Here is a 23724-nt window from a genome sequence, read left to right on the forward strand (position 1 = left end):
TCACAAATGAATCTCTTGTATAAGCTGTTGAGTTTCATATATGTATCGACAGCACAGCTGTCCTAATACAGAAACCTGCTTAATTTGAAAAATATTTTTTTCGAAATTAATTATTAATTTCAAAATTATCAAAGAACTCAGAAAAATCGGTAGCATAGTGGGATACGAGCCCAGGAAAAAAAATTTTTAAATTAAGCAGGTTTTTGTATTAGGACAGCTGTGCTGTCGATACATATATAAAACTCAAGAGCTTATTCAAGAGATTTATTTGTGAGATTGATTCGTAAAAATGGTTAACTTCTTTCACCTTTAATATATTAAAGGTGAAAGAAGATCTATAATTATTTGCTTCTAAGGTCTCTTTCTTTGGGTCGCGTGTCACATTTATTGTTATTAGGAAAAATTTCTTTTAAATCAAAATAAAATTTTTGGTCAAATATTTTTATTTTTGTTGTACAATCATATAGTCATATTGTATTACCGAAGTTCGACAAAAATATCAAGATACCAGTACCTTTGGTTTAAATTTATTTAAAAACATGTAAAAAATTGAAATCGGCTTGCTCCGTTTTGAAAGTTTCCAATATTTTAGCCATTTGGTTTTTGAACTTTTCGAATGTGGCACCTTGCCCCTGTTCCACGACCACCCGGATAGCATCCAAGCATATTTGTCGGACAGATCATTATTCGTTGTAGAGAGAGCTGACGATGATTGTGTTTGCGAAGAAGGTACGTTCAACACTAAAGAGATGGCACTGACTTCTTTACAATTATTGCAACAAAAAGTTATCAATCTCTTTTTTAAACATTCAAAATCCTGCACTCAGTAAAAAAAAACCGTAGCGAAAAAGGTTAGAACAATGAAAATTTTATATGAAATTTTAAAAAAAATTTGAGATGCAAAAGCAACATGATTTTTGACTTGGCGTGGAATGACCAATAAATTCCAATAAACTTAATTCTGGACAACCACCTACTTTGACGGAAAATGACTGACAGCATAAAACAAATAATGACGTTATTGGGGTTTATTTTTGGTAACGTTTATTATTTTGTATTTGTATGTAAGTGATGTGAAGAACATTCTAATAAGTGATTGTTCAAATTAATTCATTCAATAGCTAAATATTTTCACATCATTGTAAAATTTTGTCAGTTGCTTATTAATGTAATGTTCATTAAAAGCACCTATTTTGAAATTTTATATACATTTAAAAGAATATGTTGAACAATAGTTGATATTATTATTATTAATTATTATGGAAGAGGCTGAGGTTTTATTATTTATTAAATTAAAATATTAAACCCTGATATTTAACCGTTCGCACTTGTCAAAACTACGGGTTTTGAGTTAAAAACAATGAATTATTACTTTTTTATTGTTTATTGATTAATATAATAGTAATGTTACAAATTGTTACATAAATGTTTCTTACTTTTATTTTAGAGTAGTCGTAAATTAAAGTTACAGCTTAGTCATAGTACCCAGTAAAAAAAAAAGTATTTGCTTAGGAATCTTTAAATCGAGAGTTTAAAAAAAAGTATTCACGGTAAGCAAAATGTATTCACCGTAACCCACCAATACGGTTTTGTCGCGAAAACGCATTCACCGAACGTCTCCACCAATACTTTTTCTCTATTCTGAATACTTTTTTTTTTAGTTTTCTTTTCAATAGTATATTGTTTCAATTGTATGAAATTAAAAGTTTGTTATTGTTACACTTATGTAACTTTTACAACTTAATATTTCTTTTGCGATTAATACAATCGTAATTAACTTTTCTAAGTGTTACTTATCGTTACTTGCACTTGTTATGGAAAAAAACTTTGTTCTAATTATAAGAAAAGCTACTTGCACCTATTGGCTATAAGAAAAGAAATTATATGAAGTTTTACAAATTGTTTTTACAAAATGCGACAGTTAAATCAATTAAATTATTGAATTTATGTTAATTTACTTTTATTGCACTTTTCACGGAATAGTACATTGTACAACTAGTGGTGAAAATGAGCGATTTTGCGAGGGTGACTTTCTCCACTTTGAAATTACTTTCGCCACGACAATTTTTACTTTCGTCACGCTCTTCAGAGGAGTTGAGAAAAGTTCTACTTTCGCCACGTTTTTCTAACAAGAAAAGTACTCCTTTCAGAGCAGGCATTGGAGAAAGCTACTTTATTCTAAGAGAAAATAAACTAACTTACACCGAAATCAGAAAAATGTGTCACTCTACTGAGATGTAACAAAATACATAAGTTTCTAATTTCCTAATCTAAACGACGTATAAAAAGTATACATTCTAACACTTAACGTCGCTGTAAATATTTCAACTAGAAAAGTGATGATAGAAAGAGAATATCCAATTCCTAATATATAAGAAGCTATAAAAAAAAGTTTGTCCTTTTTAATTTCATCTGGTGGCAAAATCTTTCGAGGTGATACATAAGACGTTTGATATTCTTCTTTAAACAATCCAAATTCCGTGATTTCTTGAATAACTTCATTGTAACGATCGGTGTAAGGTGAGTTGTCACTTGCATCCCACATGTCACCATAGTAGTTAACATCTTGTTGTAATATTTTTACATTTAACTCTTTTCCTTTAAAAAATGAATATTTATTAATATAATATTCAGCATTTTGAATTATGCAGCTTACATTATTATATTTAGTCAAGTATTGTAAGCAATATTTTGCGAAAATTTCTTCAGGGTACATTATAGGAATTTTTTTTTAGTAAGTTTTCTAATATGATAAATAGGAAATTGATGTATATTCATATAAAGATTTAAACTCATCATTCGCGTCAATGAAGAATTAGCTAGTTCCTCCAAAGTTGAAATTTCAGGTTGCGATTGTAAATTAATGTCCAAAATTACCGAATAAACATATCCTGTGTAAAAAATACATGTAATCAATAAGAAACCGAAAACTATTCTTTCTAACCAGTTCTTGGGTTCATTATTTGCTGGCAATCCCATTATTATTTGACTAATGTTAAAAGTTTGCCACGTAATCCTCGTGAATCTCATGAAGAATGCTACGATTCGAATGACAAGAATCATTCCAATTGTCCCTAAGATCATATGCAAAAGTTCTGGTGAAAAATGAAAGACATTTGTAAATTTTTCCGTTCTTGGAATTACTGCTTTAGTGGCACCAATATTTTGTAATCGAAAAGGGAAATATATTTTCAAATCATCTTTACCGTTATAAAAGTTGTATTTTGAAAAAAAACTTAGCTCTAGTAAATTTCTGTATCTGATCGAGTATCTGCTTCTATGTTTGAAATTCATCGCTTGCTCAAAAGTCGATGTAAGTAGGTTTTCCATTCTTGCTTTTAGTTCTACATTGTTATGATGATTTGTATAGCGAACAGAAAATATCATTTTGTGTCCATTTAAGTTACGCATTTTATTTGGAAACCATTGAATGCCAGAGAATATTTTCTGATTGGTGAAATTTTTAGTAAATGGATTTAGTTGACTCAGAAAAGGTGCTATTTGTAATTTTTCACCGTACGTCATAATTGTAGTGTCTAAATAATGATATCGCCAAAATAAACGCAAATTAGTTATCAAATATTTTAGAGTTGAATTAAAGGAGTTCATTATTAAACATCTGGGTAATGATAATTTTGTTCTTTCGTTTATTTTAATCAAATATCGTTTTATTTGACGCATACTTTTTTTGTTATTTGATTGAAATACAAATAAAGTCGTTCTTCTAAATTCAACTTCCTTCTTGAAGCGAACACTAGTGAATCTGAAAATAAAAAAGTTAATCATTACTTAAAATTAAAAAGTATATAAACTCATTTCATAAACATTATTAATTGATTTCTAATGAGAAATTTGTAGTTCAGGGGACGATACCCCTGACCCGAAAAAATCGAATTTTGTGGCTTAATTGATACTTTATTATGTGCAGAATAGAATGTGTTATTTTAAAGATAGGCTAAAAGTAAGATTCATATTTTTCAGTTTATATTTTATTAGTAGAAATCAGAATATTTTATTTATTTTACGATACCTTTTGAACAAATTTTCTACTTCATTGTAGTTGATGTTGAAAGATGGAAAATTTGTGTTGACCGCTTTCAGTAGAGAATTCATCATAGGGTTCATATTGGCGAATTTATCTTCATGAATAAATACAACTTGATGCAGTTTAGATTCATTGTTTAAATAATTTACTAGGTCATCAAAATAATTCGTTGCTATTGGATTCTCGAGAGTGATTGTTGAATTTTGTGCTAGAACTTCTTTCCACAAAATATAATAAAACAAATAGGTTTTAATAAACTGCATTATTCAAAAGGCACAACCACTTTCTTCGACGAACAAAAATTTACTGATATAATTTCTCCACAATTGATTGCTTATATTTTATATAAAATTATATGTCGTAGATTACCTATATTGATTGTCTTAATATAAATTTGAAATGTAATCAATTTTATGAAACTTGAGTAATATCGTGTATCAGTTTGATTATTTTAGTTGAATTGAAAATTCATTTCTAATAATATTAGATTAGATTAGCCCTATTAGATATTAGTAGAATTAATTCTACTAGGGCAAGTGCACTAGTTTCTAAATGATTTTGAGTGAAATGTATTACTAGCTATTTAAAAATATCTGAATCTCGTGTACAAGGTATACATATACTCTACTACCAAAGTTTTTATAAATAATTCAATTAGAAAGCAGATTATTGAAATGGAGTAGCCTATGCCTAATACATAAGATATTATAAAAAACAGTTTGTTCTTTTTCATCTCCTCTGGCAGAAAATATATTCCAGGCACTACGTTACTTATAGAATAAACTTCATGAAACAATCCACACTCTGTAGCTCTTTGTATAATTTTACTATAAAAATCTGTAAAAGGTGGATTGCCAAATGATGACCAGACGATTAAATGATGAGCAATAATTTCAGGTAATATTTCAACATTCAATTTTTCTCCTTTGGACGAAGAATATGCATTAATTTGATTTTCAGCATCAGCAAGAAAACAGCTTATATTTTTATACCTTGCTAAATATTCTAAACAAGTCTTTCCCTTCAACGGAATATCCTCATCGAAAAAATCAGTTTTGTTTAGTAGCTTTTTAATGTAAGGAGCAGAAGTAAATTCTTGTAATTGTAGATACATAAAGTACTCCATTCGTGGTTGTAAATCCGAATCAGCCAATTCTTCCAATGTCGAAATTTCAGGTTGTGGTTGTAAATTAATGTCTAATATGATTGAATAAAAATATCCTGTGTACACAATACATGTGATTAATAAAGAACCAAAAACTATTCTTTCTTTCCATCTATTTGGTTCATTATTTGCTGGCAATCCCATTATTATTTGACTAATATTAAAAGTTTGCCATATAGTCCTGTTAAAATTCATGAAGAATGCTGTGACAAAAATGATAACAATCAGACAAGTTGTTCCCAAGATCATAAGTAAGAGCTCTCGTGAAAATACTAAATCATTTGTGTTTTTTTCCATTTTTGGAATTACAGCTTTTAGGGCACCAATTTTTTGAATTCGTATAATCTTTTGATAAAAAGCCTTAATCATGAGAGAAACTTGCAATTCACATATCAACTGCTGGTCAGTATAACTTGGATTTCTTTGTGTAAGTTTTGAATTCATTGCTTGAGCAAAAATTTGTGTAGTTCTTTCTCCCATCTTTCGATTTTGTTCAGGATTATTGTCGTGAGAAGAAGTGAGGAAAGGGAAGTCTAGTTTTCGGCCTTTTAAATCACTTACTTTATTTGGAAACCATTGAATTTCATGAGTTATCTCCTGAACAGTAAAGGTTTTAGCAAATGGATTTATATGACTCAAAAATGGTGTCACTTGGTGATTTTGATTGTACGTCATAAATGTGATGTCCAAATAATTATTTTCCCAAAAAAAGTGCAAGGTACTGTTAAGATACTCATGAGTTGAATTGAAGGAATTCATAATTAAACATCTTGGCAGTGCTAAAAATGAATTGACATTTATCATTCCAAGTTTTTCTTCGATTGTAAATGTTGCATTATTATTTTTTGCTTGGAAAATAAATAAAGTTGTTCTTCTATGTTCCGTTTGTTTACTTAAATCTTCTCCATAGATTCTACAAAAAAAAAAATAATAACTGTTATATGTATGAACATAAATAAATTGTGAACCGTAATTTTTTTCTTTGTTATTTTTGACACAAATTGTTTATTTTAGGTAAAACTTAAATTTTTTACTGAAAAATTATAACCAAGCAAGGATTTTTTCCAAATGATGTTAACCTGGTAGTATTTCTTTCAAAGTAATCAAACAACTTTTATGTCAAAACTTAACAAGGTGTTTTTTAAAATTATATATACGATACCTTTTCCTCCAACTTTCAAGTTGATTATAGTTAATGATGACAGATGGAAAATGTAGATTGACTTGTTGTATTAGCGAATTCATCATTGGGTCCGTGTTGTCCAATTCATCTTCAAGAACAAACAGAACCTGGTATGGTTTAAATTCGTTTTTTAAATAATTTACAAGCCCATCAAAGTAATTTGTTCTTGCAGGTTTCTCTAGACTGATGGTTGAATGTATTGCAAGAATTCCCTTCAAAAAAATATAACAAAACAAATATATTCTTGTATACTTCATTCTTGACTACCACTATTCTGAAGTGACAAAAAATAACTGCTATTATTAAACAAAAAATATTTTTATTGTCTTGTTTACTATAAGAGTTGATAAAATTGTTATTTTAACGACTACAACAATTATTTTTCAATAATAGCTGTTTTTATAATATCGATATGAGGGACTGATTATGAAAGAGGGTTAGAAAGAACAAAAAAATAGAGCAATTGTGAAAATAAATATTAGACTTAATAGACAGACGGAACAGATTATGTCCTGATAGTAAAAACAGATTAAAAAAATTAATAAAAAAAAAGCAAAATAAGTTTTCAGTGAGCATAGAGTCGAAATATCAATAAGTTCCGTTGTCATCCTCACTTATTTTTTTGTTTACTTCGATATACGAATATTTTTCTTTACATAATTATCAACAAATTTCTAAATTTATGTGAACTCTTTTATTTTTTTTTTTTTATAAATATTTATGAAATATATGTATTTGGCCTGAGATCGTTGATTTTCAGCACACTTGTTTTCAAAATGTAAAAGCTGTATTAATAACATTGATTTTCAAGCCAAATACCTTTAAGAGAGGTGTATAAATGAATAAATAAATATATATAATTTTTTTTATTTTATTAGAATTATTTAATGAAGAAATGTTTACATTTTTCACTTATTTATATCTATATTAAAGGTAGTTGTAATGTTAATAAATTAATATTAAGAAAAAACCAGGTGCTGTTATTTATTTATTAACAGTTGTAAAGTATGCTCGAGATTTGCTCTAATATTTATATCCTGTGTAAACAATACATGTAATTAATAAGGAACCAAAAAATATTCTTTCTAACCAATAATTTGATTCACGAGATGCAGGTATTCCAAACATAATTTGACATAAAGTTCTACTAAATTTCATGAAAAACACTCTTAGTATAATGATGATGAATATAGTAATTGTTAGCATTATCATGTTTAAAGTTTCTGGTAAGAAATTAAAATTTTTGTCATCAATTTTTTGAATTCGTAAATTTTTTGTAACATCTAATTCTTTGAGGAGACCTTGCAATTCAGGTGTCGACATCTCACTGAAATGCTTGGAAGTTTTTCGTGTAAGTTTAGAATTCGCTTGAGATGAAATTTCTGTAGTTCTTTTCTTCATTCCCTCTATTTGTCTACGATTATTATCAGAAGAAGTTTGTCCTTTTAGATCACCTACTTCATCCGGAAACCATTGAATTTTAGAAGTTATCTCCAGAGCAGTGAAGGCTTTTGTAAATGGATTTATATAAGACAAAAAAGGTTTCACTTGGTGATTTTGATTGTAGGTCATGATTGTAATGTCGAAAAATTTGCCATCCCAAAGAGAATGCAAGGAACTGTTAAGATGTTTATGAGTTGAATTAAAAGTATTCATAATCAAACACCTTGGTAGTGCTGCTTTTTCATTAGAATTGATCTTATAAAGTTTTTTTCGAATTACACCCATTGAGTTCTTTTTATTTGCTTGAAAAATAAATAAAGTCGATCTTATATAACGAATTCTTCCTTCATGGTTATCTATATAGTTTCTATAAAGAAATAAAGTTAAAGTTATTATCTACTTTGAAAAATTGAAAATCTTAATTTTATCTTTGTATTTTTGACATAAAAAGAAAGCCATTTTAGGCAGTTAATAATACTTTGTTATTTTATGAAACAAGAAAGAATTTTTTGAATTCTTTAAAATAATTTTACATAGATACTATGCATTCTTTTCTATTTTTTTTAAAATTGAAATGTATATTATTTTATCATATAAAGTTATTTTAGTGGAAAACTTTTTATGTCAAAATTAATAAAATTATTTTTTAGTTACAATACCTCTCAAGCCGTTTGGTCATGTCATGGTAGTTGCTGCTGAAGGATGGAAAGTGTTGATTGACTTCTTTTATTAAAGAATTCAGAATTGGATCAGTGTTGTCGGATTCATCTTCAAGAATAAACAGAACCTGATACAATTTAGATTCGCTTTTCAAATAATTTATTAGTCCATCGAAGTAATCTGTTTTTGCAGGTTTTTCAAGACTGATTGTTGAACGTTTTGCAAGAATTTCCTTCCACACAATACAAATAACAAAATATATTTCAATAAACTTCATTCTTGACAACCACCTTCTTCGACGGATATGAACTTTCTAATAGAATTTCTTACATAATTGTGCTTTTCCATAAAATTATTTACTATACAATTGTTTTGTATTTATGTTAATAATTTTATTATCAAAAAGCAATATAAATAAAATAGCTTCGTAATAATGTAATCAATTTTAAATAAAATGGGGTCTATAATGATGATATGAATATGAAATTGAGGTACTTATAATCAATTTTATGACATTTGTGTAATAGCAGGTGTTATTTTTATTTTCTTGTAAATTCATTTCTTATAATTTTACTACATTTAATAGGGCAAGTACACCAATTACAATATATTGTCTTTAGGGAACTTTGAATATTTAAAAAATTGTTCTAAATGTTAATTAATAAATTAAGTAATAAACGACATTTAAAGGGTCAATGTTGTTTAATTAATTAATCGCAGAAGAAATTTGATTCAATTTTTCTCTTTTAAAAAAATTTCCAAATTATTTATTATTATTTATTTTAAATTATTTATTATTTTATTTCCTTTTATTATTGTAAACTAGCAACTTATTTTTTTAAATAAAATTGACAATTTTAAAAATAATAGTATTTAAAAATTTTTTATTCAAATTTTTGTTGAAAACACTAAATAAATTCAATTTTGGAGAAAATTACAAATAATTACATAAATTCAATTATTTTTAAAAGTAATACAATTTTTCTTATTAAATTCAATTATTTTATTTAAAAAAAAATTCTCGTTAAATTCCCAATTATCTTTTTAAATAACAAAAGTTTTCCCCAAAGTTCAATTATTTACAAAAATGTCAATAAAAATCTTGTCCTAAATTCAATTAATTTCAAACAATTTTCTCATTTAAATGATTTTCAATATCTATTATTTTAATAAAATTTCCTAAAAAGAATTCAATTATTTAAAAATTTTTTTAATAAAATTGCACGCAAACATTTAATTATTTTCATAAATAATTAAAATTTCACAGGAATTCAATTATTTACAAGTTTTTTTATAAATTTCTTCGCAGTAATTTAATTATTTTCATAAAAATAATTAAAAAAATTTTCTTAAAAAATAATTAAAAATTCTAGAAAATAATAAATTAATTGAAATGATGAAAATATTTTTGGAGAAGTTACAGTAACTTATTATAAATAAATTAATTAATTATAAATCTTATAGGTATTATAAAATATAATGATTTTATCACTCGGTCATCTTTAATTATTATAAAACATCATCGCAGAATTTTAATTATTTTTAATACAATTTTAATTGAATTCCTCGAAAAATGTAATTATTCTTAAAAATTATATAAAAATTCGTCAAAAGAATTCAATTATTTAAAAATTTGTTGATAAAATTCCTTATGAGAATTCAATTTTAAGAAACATTCAAGTATTCAATAAATTATTTACTTTTGTATTTAAATAAGTGAATAATTTTGAAAATTTTTCATATTAAAATATTTAAAAATAAGAATTTTCTATACTTTTAACTGGCAATTTTAAAGAATTAATTTTTTTGTAAAAGTTTAATTTAATTTTTTAAAAATAATTTGAAGTTACATGGAAATGTTTCCAAACATGTGAATTTTTCCAAATGAGAATGACAATGTTTCTAAATTCATAGGAAATTTTCGAGGGACGCATGATTATTCCCCAAATGTTATTTTTGCGAATTGTCATTTTTGCGAAAAGCTATTTTTGCGAATTGTCATTTTTGCGAAATTTCATTTTTGAGAAATGTCATTTATGCGAATTGTCACTTTTGCGAATCGCCATTTTTACGAATTGTCACTTTTCCGAAAAGTCATTTTTGCGAATTGTCATTTTTGCGAAAAATACAATAGTGAATCTATATATACCTACAAGTTTACTATTGTATTTTTCGCAAAAATGATAATTCGCAAAAATGAATTTTCGGAAAAGTGACAATTCGTAAAAATGGCGATTCGCAAAAGTGACAATTCGTAAAAATGGCGATTCGCAAAAATGTCAATTCGCAAAAGTGACAATTCGTAAAAATGGCGATTCGCAAAAATGTCAATTCGTAAAAATGGCGATTCGTAAAAATGACAATTCGCAAAAATGAAAATTCGTAAAAATGATTTTTCGCAAAAATTACTATTCGCAAAAATGGCTTTTCACAAAAATGACTTTTCGTAAAAATGACATTTCGCAAAAATGGCTTTTCGCAAAAATGACTATTCGCAAAAGTGCAGTTCGGTAAAATGACATTTCGGAAAAATGACATTTGGGGAATAATCATGCGTCCCAATTTTCGATAATTCTTTAGAAAAATTCCCTTATCTATGTTAGTAAAATTTTTTAATAATAATTAATTAGTGGAATTTGCTTCATAAATTTTTTTTGAAAAGTTTCCATAATTATTTTTACAGTGTATTTAATTGAAGAATTTTTGAATAATCGAAATTTCGTAGAATTGAATCGTGAGCAAATGGTTTTAAAAATTCTCAAAGATTTTGATTTAAAGAAAAATTTTAGTTAAAAATTATAGAAATAATTGAATTGAAATGATAAAAATAATTTTTAAGAAGTTACAGTAACAATATTCTTAATTTAAAATAATGATAATACTTTTATAAGTTGTTTAATTTCAAAAAGGTTTGAATTTGACATTTATAAAAAATCTTAATTACAGTGAGAAAATAATAATAATTGAATATTTATTTAAAAAAAGAAGTTATTGATGTTTTCGAATAATTTTACAGTTATAAAAATTCATAAATAAATGTGACAGAATATTTTTTTAGTAAAATTTTTTCCGTTATTTTTAAGAAACTTTGAATTTTATTAAAGCAATATTGTAATTAGGAAATAGAAATAATGCAAATTATTTCCTTATGAAAATTGAGAATTTTTTACAAAAATATTAAGAAACGGGAATACGTAATTTTTTTCCCCCAAAAGAAAAGAATGAGTTTGTGAACAATATTGTTATTGAGAAATAAAAATTTATGCCTAAAATAAATATATTTTCTATTTCTTCATCATAATTTTTTAACAATTAATAATTTTCTATTTTTTATAAATAAAAAGCAAAAAAATGCATAATTTAGTTCAGTCAATCGAAATTTGTTGTAAAAAAAAACGTATAAAAAACCAAATTTATTTGTTAATCATAATTTTTTTTAAATTTTCTAATTTTAATGAATGTACTACGAATGAAATACGAAGGTTGTTATAGTTAATTTTTTAAAACCGTTGACATATTCAATTATAAAATTGTAGCAACTGATCTTCGTAAATTACTTAATTAAAGCAGTCTTGATAATTTGATAAGCACATGTGGATTTTTCCAGAACTAAAAAAGTTAAGATACGCCAATGAAAATAGATAGTGACTATTTAAAAAAAAATTGTAATCTCATTGTATTTTTATTGTTCCTAAAATAAAATTTTTATAATTTCAGAAAAAGTGTATTTTTCTTGTAAAAGTATAATAAGGACTAGAATTTATTGATCTATGATAGTGATGCACAACGAGACTTCAAAAGAGAAATGATATGATAATATAAAATTCAATTATTGTTTTCATTCCTTCTTTAGCGAGATTCTCAATTTTTCAAGGCAACACTATCTCGAAGTACATCACTAATTCTATAAACGACTATTGGATTTATTCAATAAAAATAAAAGAAAAATATTTTCAGGTAATATAACAGTTTATTGAAAACACTTTGTCCGCCCGATGCTCAGGCTGAGCCTCGCTGATATTAAAAAACGCAGAGTCTTAATAACATGATTATCTGTTTAGGTGTTTGCATATGGAAGATAGCTGATTTTATTTAACAAAACTGTCAAGTTTTAATTTACACGAGAAAAAAAGGAAGAGAAACATTTTTTTTACTAATGCATTAGCAACTCCAGTTTATTTTTTTTTTTAATTGACGTAGACTTTTTGAGGCTTTTCAGGTTTATTCTCTTTTGTGCAAATCAAAATCTACAAATTCATATTTATATATTAACTATATATCAATAGTCATTATTTTATTCTATAACATTAAATATTCAATATACAATTTTTTTTCATATATTCATGTCTCAGGCCTAAAATATAAATCATCGTCATTCCAATTCTTACTGGAATGTGAATATATATATTTATATATAACATAGAATAAAAAAATTAAAAAATAAAAAACATTTATGAAGTTTATTTTTTTAACGAGGTTGATTTGTATGATTATGATTTGACAAAAGTGATCCCTGAGTAAAATAAAAGTCGTTAAATTAACGAAACTGACAGTTTTGATAATAAATCTGAATTTTTTATTTTATTTTTTTTTTATTTTTTCACACGTCGAATTACGCGTGAATCGGCGTCGTCATTATAATGCTAGCGGCGATATTAAGTTATACCAAAGCTATAGATATCTCTATGCGCTGCTACCAAGATTTCTTGCAAGAAATTCATAATACGCGTGCTTTTTTTTTGTTTGCCATCGCATTGATCATTATTATTAAATACAGTACAACTATAATCGATTTTTGTCATTAATTAGATTTAATAATTGATCGTGGCTTGGATAAGAATCACGTAAGAATTGTGGGAGAAAAACAATTATGATTTTTAAATAAATAAATTTTAAATTTCATCAATTTAAAAAACAATTTAAAAAATTTTAAAAACGTAATTTAAATTTTCGTTTCAACAAATTTTTCTTTTTATTTGAAAACGAAATCTTTTTTCAGAAAAAAAACATTTTTTTGTAGAAATTAAAAAAAATTAATTCTCTTAGAACAAAGTTTTATTTGCAAAAAATAATTTGCAACGTTTCATTAGAAAAATCAGAAAGAATTATTTTTCTAAGCACGAGATTTTAAACATATTTTTAACAAACTTTTTGCATTGGTTTTGCAAGAAACTATAGAAAAATAATTTTTAATATTTCTTTTAACAATGTTTGCGATTAAAATCTATTGTTTTCCACGGTTTATTGACAAATTGAAGGAGGATGTTTTTTGTAGGCACAAATTTAATTATTTTCATAGCTTAAAAATTTTGTTTTAAATATCAAACATAATTGAAAATTTCATCAGCAAATTGTGTAAACTATTACCATTATAGAAATTTATAAATATTTTCTGAAATTCTATTAATTCTTTTCTTCTTTAAAATAAAGAAAAAATCTGTTAAAATATATAAAATTAAGAATATAATAATAAATAAATTCTTTTTAAAAAGTATAAGTCCAATGATTTTAATTAAATTTTAAATGTGTATAAAAAAATGTAAAAATAAAACAAAATTCAAATAATTATCCGAAACAGAAATTAGAAAATTAGTTAATTAAATTATTTGTTAAAAAAAATTTAATTAAAGTACAATTTTAAAATAAATTTCAAAATAAAAATTCCAAATTATCCAAAATAGTAATTGGAACTTTAATTAATTAAAATTTGATTAAAATATAATTAAAATACAATTTTAACGTAAATTTAAACATTTTTACACTATACATATCTTACGTGACACTTTTCTTGCTCCTTCGGACCGAACCGGGTTCTAAATTAATCAGCCTTCGGTAAGGAACAACGAGCTTCCTTCAGTAAAAGGAAAGTTATCCGTTGATCCGAAGTGAATGTTTTTTTTTATTTTTTTTATTTTTTCGACGGTCGACATTATTATTCCTTTTGTAGAATCGCTCACCTATCTTATTACACCTATTTTCATTAATTAATATTATACCTATTCTGTCTTTAATGCATTTTTGAGAAATATTTCTTACCTCAATTTTAGTAAAATTTTGATTTTTCTAATTATACGCTAAAATATTTTTCTTGAATTAATTTATAATTAATTTTGATTCTGTATATATATATATATTTCTATTAAAATAACTGATTTTTAAAAAGTGTAAAATAATTTAAATATTTTTAATTAATTATTATTTTTATTCTTTATTAGTACTACATATTTATTTGCATTTAATTTTAATATTTGTGAAATAGAAAAATAAATTGATAATTTTTACCCTAATTATTATTAAATTAAAATAATATGTAAACTATTATTATTAATAATAATTATTGAATTAATTCTTAATTGTCATTAAAATAATTTGTAAAATAATTTTTATCAAATTAATTAGTAAACTGTGACTATTATATTGTTAATAATTATTTATTTAATTATCTTTAAAACAATTATTAAATTATTAAATTAATAGCTTCTTTCTCCTTTAATATTTAACTGCCGAATGATAAATTCACTTTTTATAATTATTAAAATAATTATTAAAATACTTATTAAAATAAATATTTAATGTATTATTTTTAAAGTTATTATTAAATTACTTATTTTTCAAATAATTAGTAAATTAATCATCATTAAAATAATTGGTAAATTAATTATTATTAAAATAATTATTATATATTACATTGAAGATAAAATAGAAATTAAAATAAAATTTGATTTATTATTTTATCTGCAAATTTTACTATTGTTGAAGTAAATATTTCTCCACACAATCACTCGAAGCTCGGTAATTGGACGTTTAATGACACGAAGGCTTTTTTTACACCCTGATTATTTAGTGACCAATTTTATTTATTAACTAATTATTCTTCTCCTTTGTTTCTAGTCATTTTTTTAATATCAAATAATTATTTATTGATAATAATTATTTTTTTTTACATTTCAGTACAAATATGAAACTTTTTTTTCATTTAAATTTTTTTTCCCAAAGGGAAAAATTGCTCATTCCTAAAAAGACTTTTTTATGTCAATATATTTTTTCAATAATAAAAAATAAATATTATATAAAATAACAATCGTACAATTTTTTCCACTGAGAAACTATTTATATGAAGAAATAAATAATTGTGGGAGAAATACTATTTAAATTATTTTTATTAAGAAAAAAGAATAATTTGATTTCTTTTTCAAATTTCTAAAATGATGAGAAATTTATTCAATGAGTAATTTTTTCCATATTTGGGAAAAAGAAGCAAAGGAAAATTAATTGATATTAGTTTTGTACTATATTAATAACGATATCACATTGTTGAAATTAATTTACAAATTAATATCTAATTTAAAAATTAAAATTTACATTAAATAATAAATTTTATTCCTTTTTATTTTGTGTCACTTTTTCTCCAATTTTTTTTTTTCTTTTTTTTTTTTTTGCCGAAGACACCGAAACTTCGCGTGAACATATAAATTACATTACGATCGAACGACATAGTTTTCCTCACAATAATTAATAATATCGGTATTAGTACCTCTTTTTTTTTATTGTTTGATTAGTTGCACTAGCCTTGATTGTCGGCATATAAGGGCTGCTGTCGTACAGCAATATTTTTTTTTTTTATTTATTATTATTTTTTGGCGTGCGATTCTTCGAGCGCGCCTTGTCGACCTAAAAAATTGCACCGTTCTCACACCAAAAAATAAACTTATAAATGTTTCGCATTAGTTGCATATTATACAAATAGATGAAATCATACCAAATAAAAAAAAGTTTTAATCATTATTAACAACTTACAAACTGTATAACAGTTTTTCAAATTTTTTTCTTCTCTATATAATTTGTATAATAACAAATATAGCAATCGCAACAATTCATTAACTTTTTTTTTCTTTATTCTTTAATAATTATAACAAAATTTGATTTGTGGAAAGATTTGAAAAATTTCTATTAACTATTAAAAATTGAATTTGCTGATTATTTTATTTAATTTATTTTTTTTTATCGTTTTCTTTTTCTTTTGCTGAGAGTGCGATTTTTGATGTGTTGTCGATCGACAGGTGTATTTTTTGAATGTATTTGTGTCGAATAGTAAAGAGGGGGGGGGGTAATTATTTACAAATAGTTTTAATGTCGACAAAGGGGAACGACTTTTCCTAGACGCGAAACTTTATAGTTAGTATATGTATTAGGCATAAAAGCTGTACAGTAAAAACTTAGGTCAGCATTATTTATTTTATTTTTTTTTTTTTAAGAAAACGTAGGCTGATGGCACAACGATTTTTTTAGGCTCTGGATCATCACCTTTAATGGCTGTGTGATTTTAGAGAAAGAAAAATCGACTTTAGATTTTAATTATTTTTTCCTTTTGACTTTTTTTTAAACTTTCATTTTCTTTGGTATATTTTGCCAAAAATTATTGTATAATTATTTTTATAATTATGATTGATTATAATAATATTTACTTTTTTATTTTAATATTTTGTATTTAAAATTAGATTTGTTTTATTTTTTTGTATATTTTAGTTTTTTAAAATTCAGTTCAATATCTTTTACTTAAATATAATTTATTTAGATAGATTTCAGTCAAATGTATTTTAAATTTTAATCGAAATTTTTATTCAATATAATACGTTTCAATCCAATAATTAAATATAATTTGATTTAATATATTTTAGCTCAATGTACTTTAGTTAAATATACATTTAATTCAATATATATTTCAGTTCAATAAATTTCAGTAAAATATATGTTTGAAATTTAGTTCAATATATTCCAGTTGAATATATTTTAGTTCAATATATTTTAATTAATTATTAAGCTTAAGGATATTTCACTCCAAATGTAATTCATTTAAATATATTTCAATCTAATGAATATTAAAAATAAAAAAATTGAATAAAAATCTAAAGTCGATTTTTCAATTTTGTGTTGTGATGATCCAGCGAAAAAAGCGAATAATTTTCGCCATAGCAAAGAGAGTTTCGTATAACGATGCATGATGAGTATTATAACGCTTTAACGATATCGTACAAATATGATGGAATCCCCTTTTTTTTCGATTATTTGTTGGTTTTACTCTGTTTTCGTAAGAATTAATTTTTTTTCGCAACTAAAGTGATCCTCAGATATATTTTTTTCAAATTTCTTTCGCAGGCACACACACGTTATTCTCGTTTTTATTTCTCTTTTAATCTTTTTTCATCTCTTTCTCTAAATTCATTCACACTCTTTTTCTTTATCAATTTGATTTGCATTAACAACAAACGACCTTAATTTTACTTATCAAATAAATCTAGAAGAAACTTGGAAGGTGCAAGTTCGATTTTTAATATTATTTTTTATTATTAATATTATTATTATTATACGTTTCTCATGTCGACAATTCATTAAAATCACGATTCTTCATCCCATCGTTTCTTCCGCGTGGCGGTTCCTATTGGCGACGCTTTTGTTGGAGTTCTTTTTTTTTCTTTTATTTGATCATATTTTATTAGAAGCAAAATGTGCGGCGTCGATAACGAGGAAGTAATGGGTTTTGAGGCACTAGGAGGGATCCAGAACGAGGCAAGTTGCTAGGAAATCCTCCATGGAACGATAGGCGTGCTCGAGCACACCTGACAGGGCATGATCTTCGTCAGCGTAACTCTGAAAAAAATTTCTCTTTGTTATAAATGATTAAAAATTTGTTTTCATTATTAGAAAATATTTTTTTTCGAAAAATGAAAAATTTTCGAACAAATGTAAAATTAATCCCAAAAATCCCCGGAAAGCAGGTTTCAAATAAATTTTATTATAGAAAAAAATTGAACGTCCACCATATTGAATCCACCATTTTGAATTTTTAAGATTCTACTTGATTCCTTAAATACGAATATTTAGCTACCCAAAAACCTTTTTTTTATCAAATGTATTGGAAATCTGATAAAATTTGTTTGTTTTTCATAAAATCGCTGAATACGAATCTGGAGTCAAATTCTCAAAATTCAAAATGTCGGATCCAATATGGTAGACGTTAAAATTTTTTTTAAGTGATCAAATTTACATAAATTTTGCTACTTGGGATTTTTAGGGTTTTTAGTTACCTCAATTAACTACATATTTCTTTATTTATTTCTTTTATATAATATAAAATGATTTTTTTAAATGTTTCGGTATAAAATTATTTTTTTTATTTATATCATTAAAAATATTTTAATCCAAAATTATTGCTTCCGGGTTTTTGAATTAATTATTTTTATTAGGATTAATAACATAAATAAATGATACTCTCTAAATTGGAATATTAGTTACGTTTGACTAATTCAACAAGTGTCACTTTCTTTGATAAAATACTGACGATCTTAATAAGATTAATTTGCAATTAGCAAAATTAGTTTCATAATTAAATAGATATATTATTTTGAAATTAAATACCTATATATTTAATAATTAAAGTAAAATTAAATATAATAATTAAAAATAGTATTAAATAAAATTGAATATGTTCCATAGTTTGAAGTTAAACGCATACTTTATAATTAAATATATTCAATAACTTAATCAATGTATGTAAAAGTGATAATATGAACAACAAAATATGTATAAAATGCAATTTTATAATTAAATGAAAAACTATATTAAAATTTTTGTTTCAGATGTCAACTTCACAACACTCTCAATGGGGTAAGTCATCCATTGATAATATAAAATGAGAAACTTATTTTTATTTTTTTTTTATGTTTCCAGGAACAAAATATTCAGAATATTTTGATATTTATACTTATTATTGTCATTTTTAGCCACTCGTTTATCAAAAAAGAATTAAAAATATTAGAAACTAGAAATTTTTTTTTTTTTTTTTGAAAGAGGTTTTTCTATGTGGGTGAAAATTTATTGACGTAATAAAAAAGTTAAAAGTATCACTTTATTTACTCCAAAAACATTGATCAGGGTTTTCGAAAATTGATTTTAATTGAGATTAAATTCTCTTGTCATTTTTTTTTGTTTCTGACTTTTTGGCAAATAAAACAAATTTAAATACTTCTTTTAAACTGCTCCTATATTTTAAAAAAGTATGTAATTGTTCTCTAGTTGAATAAAAAGTAAGAATATTTTTAAATTAAATGCGGAAAGCCAAAAGAAAACGTCATTTCAAAAATTTTAATCTTATAAAATCTATCGTACTTTTCTCAGGGTGAAATATAAATATAAATAAATAAAACTCTTTTATAAATTGTTAAAGGTCTGGGATCTTTGACACAATTAAACGAGCACAATGTATTATTCGATCACATTTATTTGATAATATAAACCGAGCGATACTTTTAAGTTAAGAGCGATACATTTGCTAAGACATGTAAAAATAGTAATGAGAATGAACACCTGGTGGCGCTCAGTAACAGTTGCAGGTCCGTAACACCAATTTTACCAACATAAATAAATAAAATAAACAATTAGTTAAAATGGTAACGAATTTATATTATAATAAAATTGTTTTCGAAAAAATAATCATGAATTAACAAATTGAGACTATTGAGAGAGCCAAACGTATAACAAAATACAATTTTAAAAAATACACGGAATAAAAAGTAAATTCTTTTTATTTTTTGACAGAATTTTTCTTTTTTTTGCGTTGAACGTGAAAAATATAATGGATTATAAAAGCGGAGCAGAAATGATATAAAATTTTATGATCCTGCTTTTTTTTAATGTCGAATATCGTATCGTGTGTGGCTCTTAAATCTTTAAATTCTTATCGTCCATATTTTATAGTTAATCATTAGTTTTAAAATTTTATTTAAAATGATATTTGTCAGACGGAAGTGACGAATTCTTTAATTTAAAAAAAAAATTGTGTTTATTTTAAAATAAAAGAGATTTTTAATCAGATTGAACTTTTAACCGATTTTATGTACTTTTGATAAAAGTCATGTAAGATAATTTTTAGTAACTAGAAATTGGCATTTTTTAGCAAATTTAAGTATTATCAGGGGTGTAAATTAGTTTTATTTGGAAAATCTAAGGAAGTAGAAATTTGAAGAAGTTTATTTTTTGTCACGAAGATATTTAAACTTTTTGTGAAATTTTACGACCAGTAGTACGGACATGGTTTAATCAGACTGAACATTTATTTCTATTTCAGTAGGAAAAATAAATTCTTATCAATTCCACTTAATTTTAATTTATAAATTTTTAATTTTGCAATTCATAAAGGAAGGAAAAATAATCAAACTGATTTTTAGTAAGACAGAATTTTTTAATAATTGTAATAATAGTTTCAGTGGTTAAAAGCAGTTTTAGTCAGACAAGATTACTAAAATTTTAAAAATTCAAAATCAGTAGTAAAAATGTATTTTAGTTTTACAGAATTTTTACTCATTTCAGTAAATATAAATATCCTACTTTCCTTTTTATATCTAAATATCAGTTTTATGAAAAAGTTACACCACAGTTTTTCTAAGAATATCAAATTGAGACAAAAAACAAATTAAAAATAAAAAAAATAATTTGTTTTTTGTCTTAATTTCATATTCTTAGAAAATCTGTGTCAATAAAAATTAAAAGACAAAAATTTAAAAAGTGGAAAATAATTCTATAATAAAAAAAAATTGAAATAAAAAAGTAGACTAAATATTGTCGGTCTTTTTTTTCGGAAAATTGAAAAAGAAAAATCACCTGATATCTGAAGATCACTCCTGCCTCAGACATGGCCTTGGCAAAGGCAACGCCGTGCGTGTAAGGCGCTGTAAGATCGGCTAAGCCGTGAAGAAGATAAAGGCTATTACTTGGTACCAATCTGGCACGTTGCGTCAAATCAGCCTCCACATAGCCTTTAAAATTCTCTGCTGGTGCTCCTAAAACGCGTTCCGTAAAAGCGGAGTCTAAAAATGATAAAACAGGAAAAAAAGAATTTTTAGTAAATAAATTCAACTTCTACTTAAAGAAATGCACACGCTTTCCTCTCTCATCTTTTTAACATTCTCATAAAAACCCATTTTTCATTAAGATAAAACCAGCTTAAAATTTTCATCATCTAAAAGTGTTCATTTTAAAAAAGGAGCAAACCTTATTTCTCATTTTTCTTACGTCTATACATATATACGTGTACATCTAGCTCTTTTTAATTCTATATATTTTTTACGATTTTAAATTTTCATAACAATAATTTAATTACAATGTGTACATTTACAATTTAATTACAATTTCCGTTTATAATTAAATTGAAATTTACATTTAATTCTCAATAATTCAATGTATGAAATGTAAATTTAGTTCTATTTTCGAAATTAATTGAGTATAAAGTTCCTCGTTTATAGTTTTAAACTTTTAATAGTAATATATCAATTGTATTGTAATTTTGTAATACATGAATACAAGGTTTTAAACCCGAGCAACAGAATTCTGTTTCTAAGATAAATTTTAAGGCTTTCCACGAGGAGAATAAAATTTGAAAGGAAACTATAATTGAAAATTGAAATTGATATTAAATTTCAGAAGAATTCTATTTGAAATTTTAATTTAAATTTATAGGGTTTCAAAGAAACTTTAATCAAAATTAAAATTGAAATTTTGATAGAACTTCCAAATAATTCTGACTAAAATTTTCTGTCAAATAAAATAAATTTTATGTTCAAATAAAATTTGATTAGAAATTATAATTGAAATTTGCATTGAATTTCACAGGGAATCTTGATTGTAATTATAATTGTTTTATTAATTCTAAGTAGCAAAACAATAAATTTTCGTTGCCATTGTTACTTGAAAAAATTTGCTTTTTGAAATTTAATGAAAATTCTTCATTTTTTAAAAAACATAATTTTTCTACAAGTTTTTCTTTAAATTTAATTATTTGAACAACTTGTATAGAAATGGCAAAGATATTTTTAACAGCAACTTGAATGTAAGATGTTTTTGATTAAATAATTGAACTTTTGAGTACCACTGTAACATTCCTGGTAATAAGTTTATGCTAAATTTTTTTTAAATTCAATTATTTTCCAAATTTTCAATTAGAATTCTTCAAAAATACGATTATATTTCAAAATAATTTTTAAAAGTAAACAAATAAAATTCATTAAAATATAAAATTTATTTCAATTAAATTTGACAAAATTTTCAATTGTATCAATTTTTTAAAATTATTTTCGGAAATACAATTATTTTTAAAAATTTTTCAGTACCTCCTCAAAAAAGTCAAGAAACAATTTTTCGGGATTTTTTAATTTAAGTTATTCAAAATTTCAAAATTAAAAACTTAATCTTATTTATCTTTTAACAGGAATTAAAATTTCATATAATTTCAATGAAAAACCTTTTGAAATTGAATTATTTCTAAAAATTTCAATTGTAATTCTTCCAAAATACAATTATTTTTTTAGAACTTTTGAATTAAATTATTCAAAACTTTAAGAATTTTTAAAGAAAAATAATACCTATAGTTGATAATTTTTTTTAGTTAAAACTTTTAACATTTTTATAATTTTGCTTCCCTTAAATTTTCAAAAAATTTAATTTAAAACCCTTTTAAAATTTAATTATTTCCTAAAATTTCTGTTATAAATAAATCTGTAAATATTCAATTATTTTCTAAAATTTTAACTGAAATTTTTTTAAATCAATTGCTATCAGAAATCAACGACGATAATTAAATTATTTAAATAGAATAATTTTTGTAAATTCATAAAATAATGTATTTTCAAAAATCCAATTATATTTATAGATAATTTTTAAAGTTGAAAAATATAAAATTTTACAAAATTTCCAGTTGTTTCAATTTTCTAAAATTATTTTCGAGAATTCAAGTATATTTTCAAAAAATTTTAATTACTATTTTTTAAAAACCTAATTTTTGCAGAATTTCCAAATTAAATCTTTCAAATTTCAATTATGTTTGTAACATAAATACATATTTAAATACTTATATTATTGTTCTTTATTTGCTTAAAGTTTCGAAATACTTTCAATGTAAAATCATTGGAAACATTTTTTTTGAAAATTTGAACTGCAAGTCTTTCTAAATTTAATTATTTTTTAGAATTTTCAAATAATATTATTATAGTTTTAACTAAAATTCTTTTATAAATCAATTCTTACCAGAATTCAGTTATTCAAATACAAAAATGAACACTTTGTAGAATAATTAATTATTTTGAAAAATTGCAACTGTACCCTTTCATTGAGTTTTTGAAATTGGGGTTAAATTTTCTTACTTCCACTTATTTTATTATTTATACAAATTAACTGTCA

The 23724-nt window shown here is 24.1% G+C and overlaps 1 protein-coding gene across 5 annotated transcripts in view; it reads right to left on the reverse strand.

Moving 5' to 3' along the window:
* Positions 1–17547: 17547 nt before the first annotated feature.
* The window catches only part of LOC122501551 (inactive dipeptidyl peptidase 10), a 248201-nt gene continuing 242024 nt past the window's right edge, over positions 17548–23724 (reverse strand). For all 5 annotated transcript variants that reach the window (XM_043611097.1, XM_043611094.1, XM_043611096.1 and 2 more), the window contains 2 exons: positions 21154–21359; positions 17548–18144 (listed from right to left, as the gene is read on the reverse strand). In XM_043611097.1, coding sequence (XP_043467032.1) covers positions 18043–18144; positions 21154–21359 — 308 coding nt within the window. In that variant the 3' untranslated portion in view covers positions 17548–18042. The remainder of the gene's footprint in view (positions 18145–21153; positions 21360–23724) is intronic.

Source organism: Leptopilina heterotoma, unplaced genomic scaffold (genome assembly GCF_015476425.1).
Source record: "Leptopilina heterotoma isolate Lh14 unplaced genomic scaffold, ASM1547642v1 Lhet_211, whole genome shotgun sequence".
In the NCBI taxonomy this organism is placed as follows: domain Eukaryota; kingdom Metazoa; phylum Arthropoda; class Insecta; order Hymenoptera; family Figitidae; genus Leptopilina; species Leptopilina heterotoma.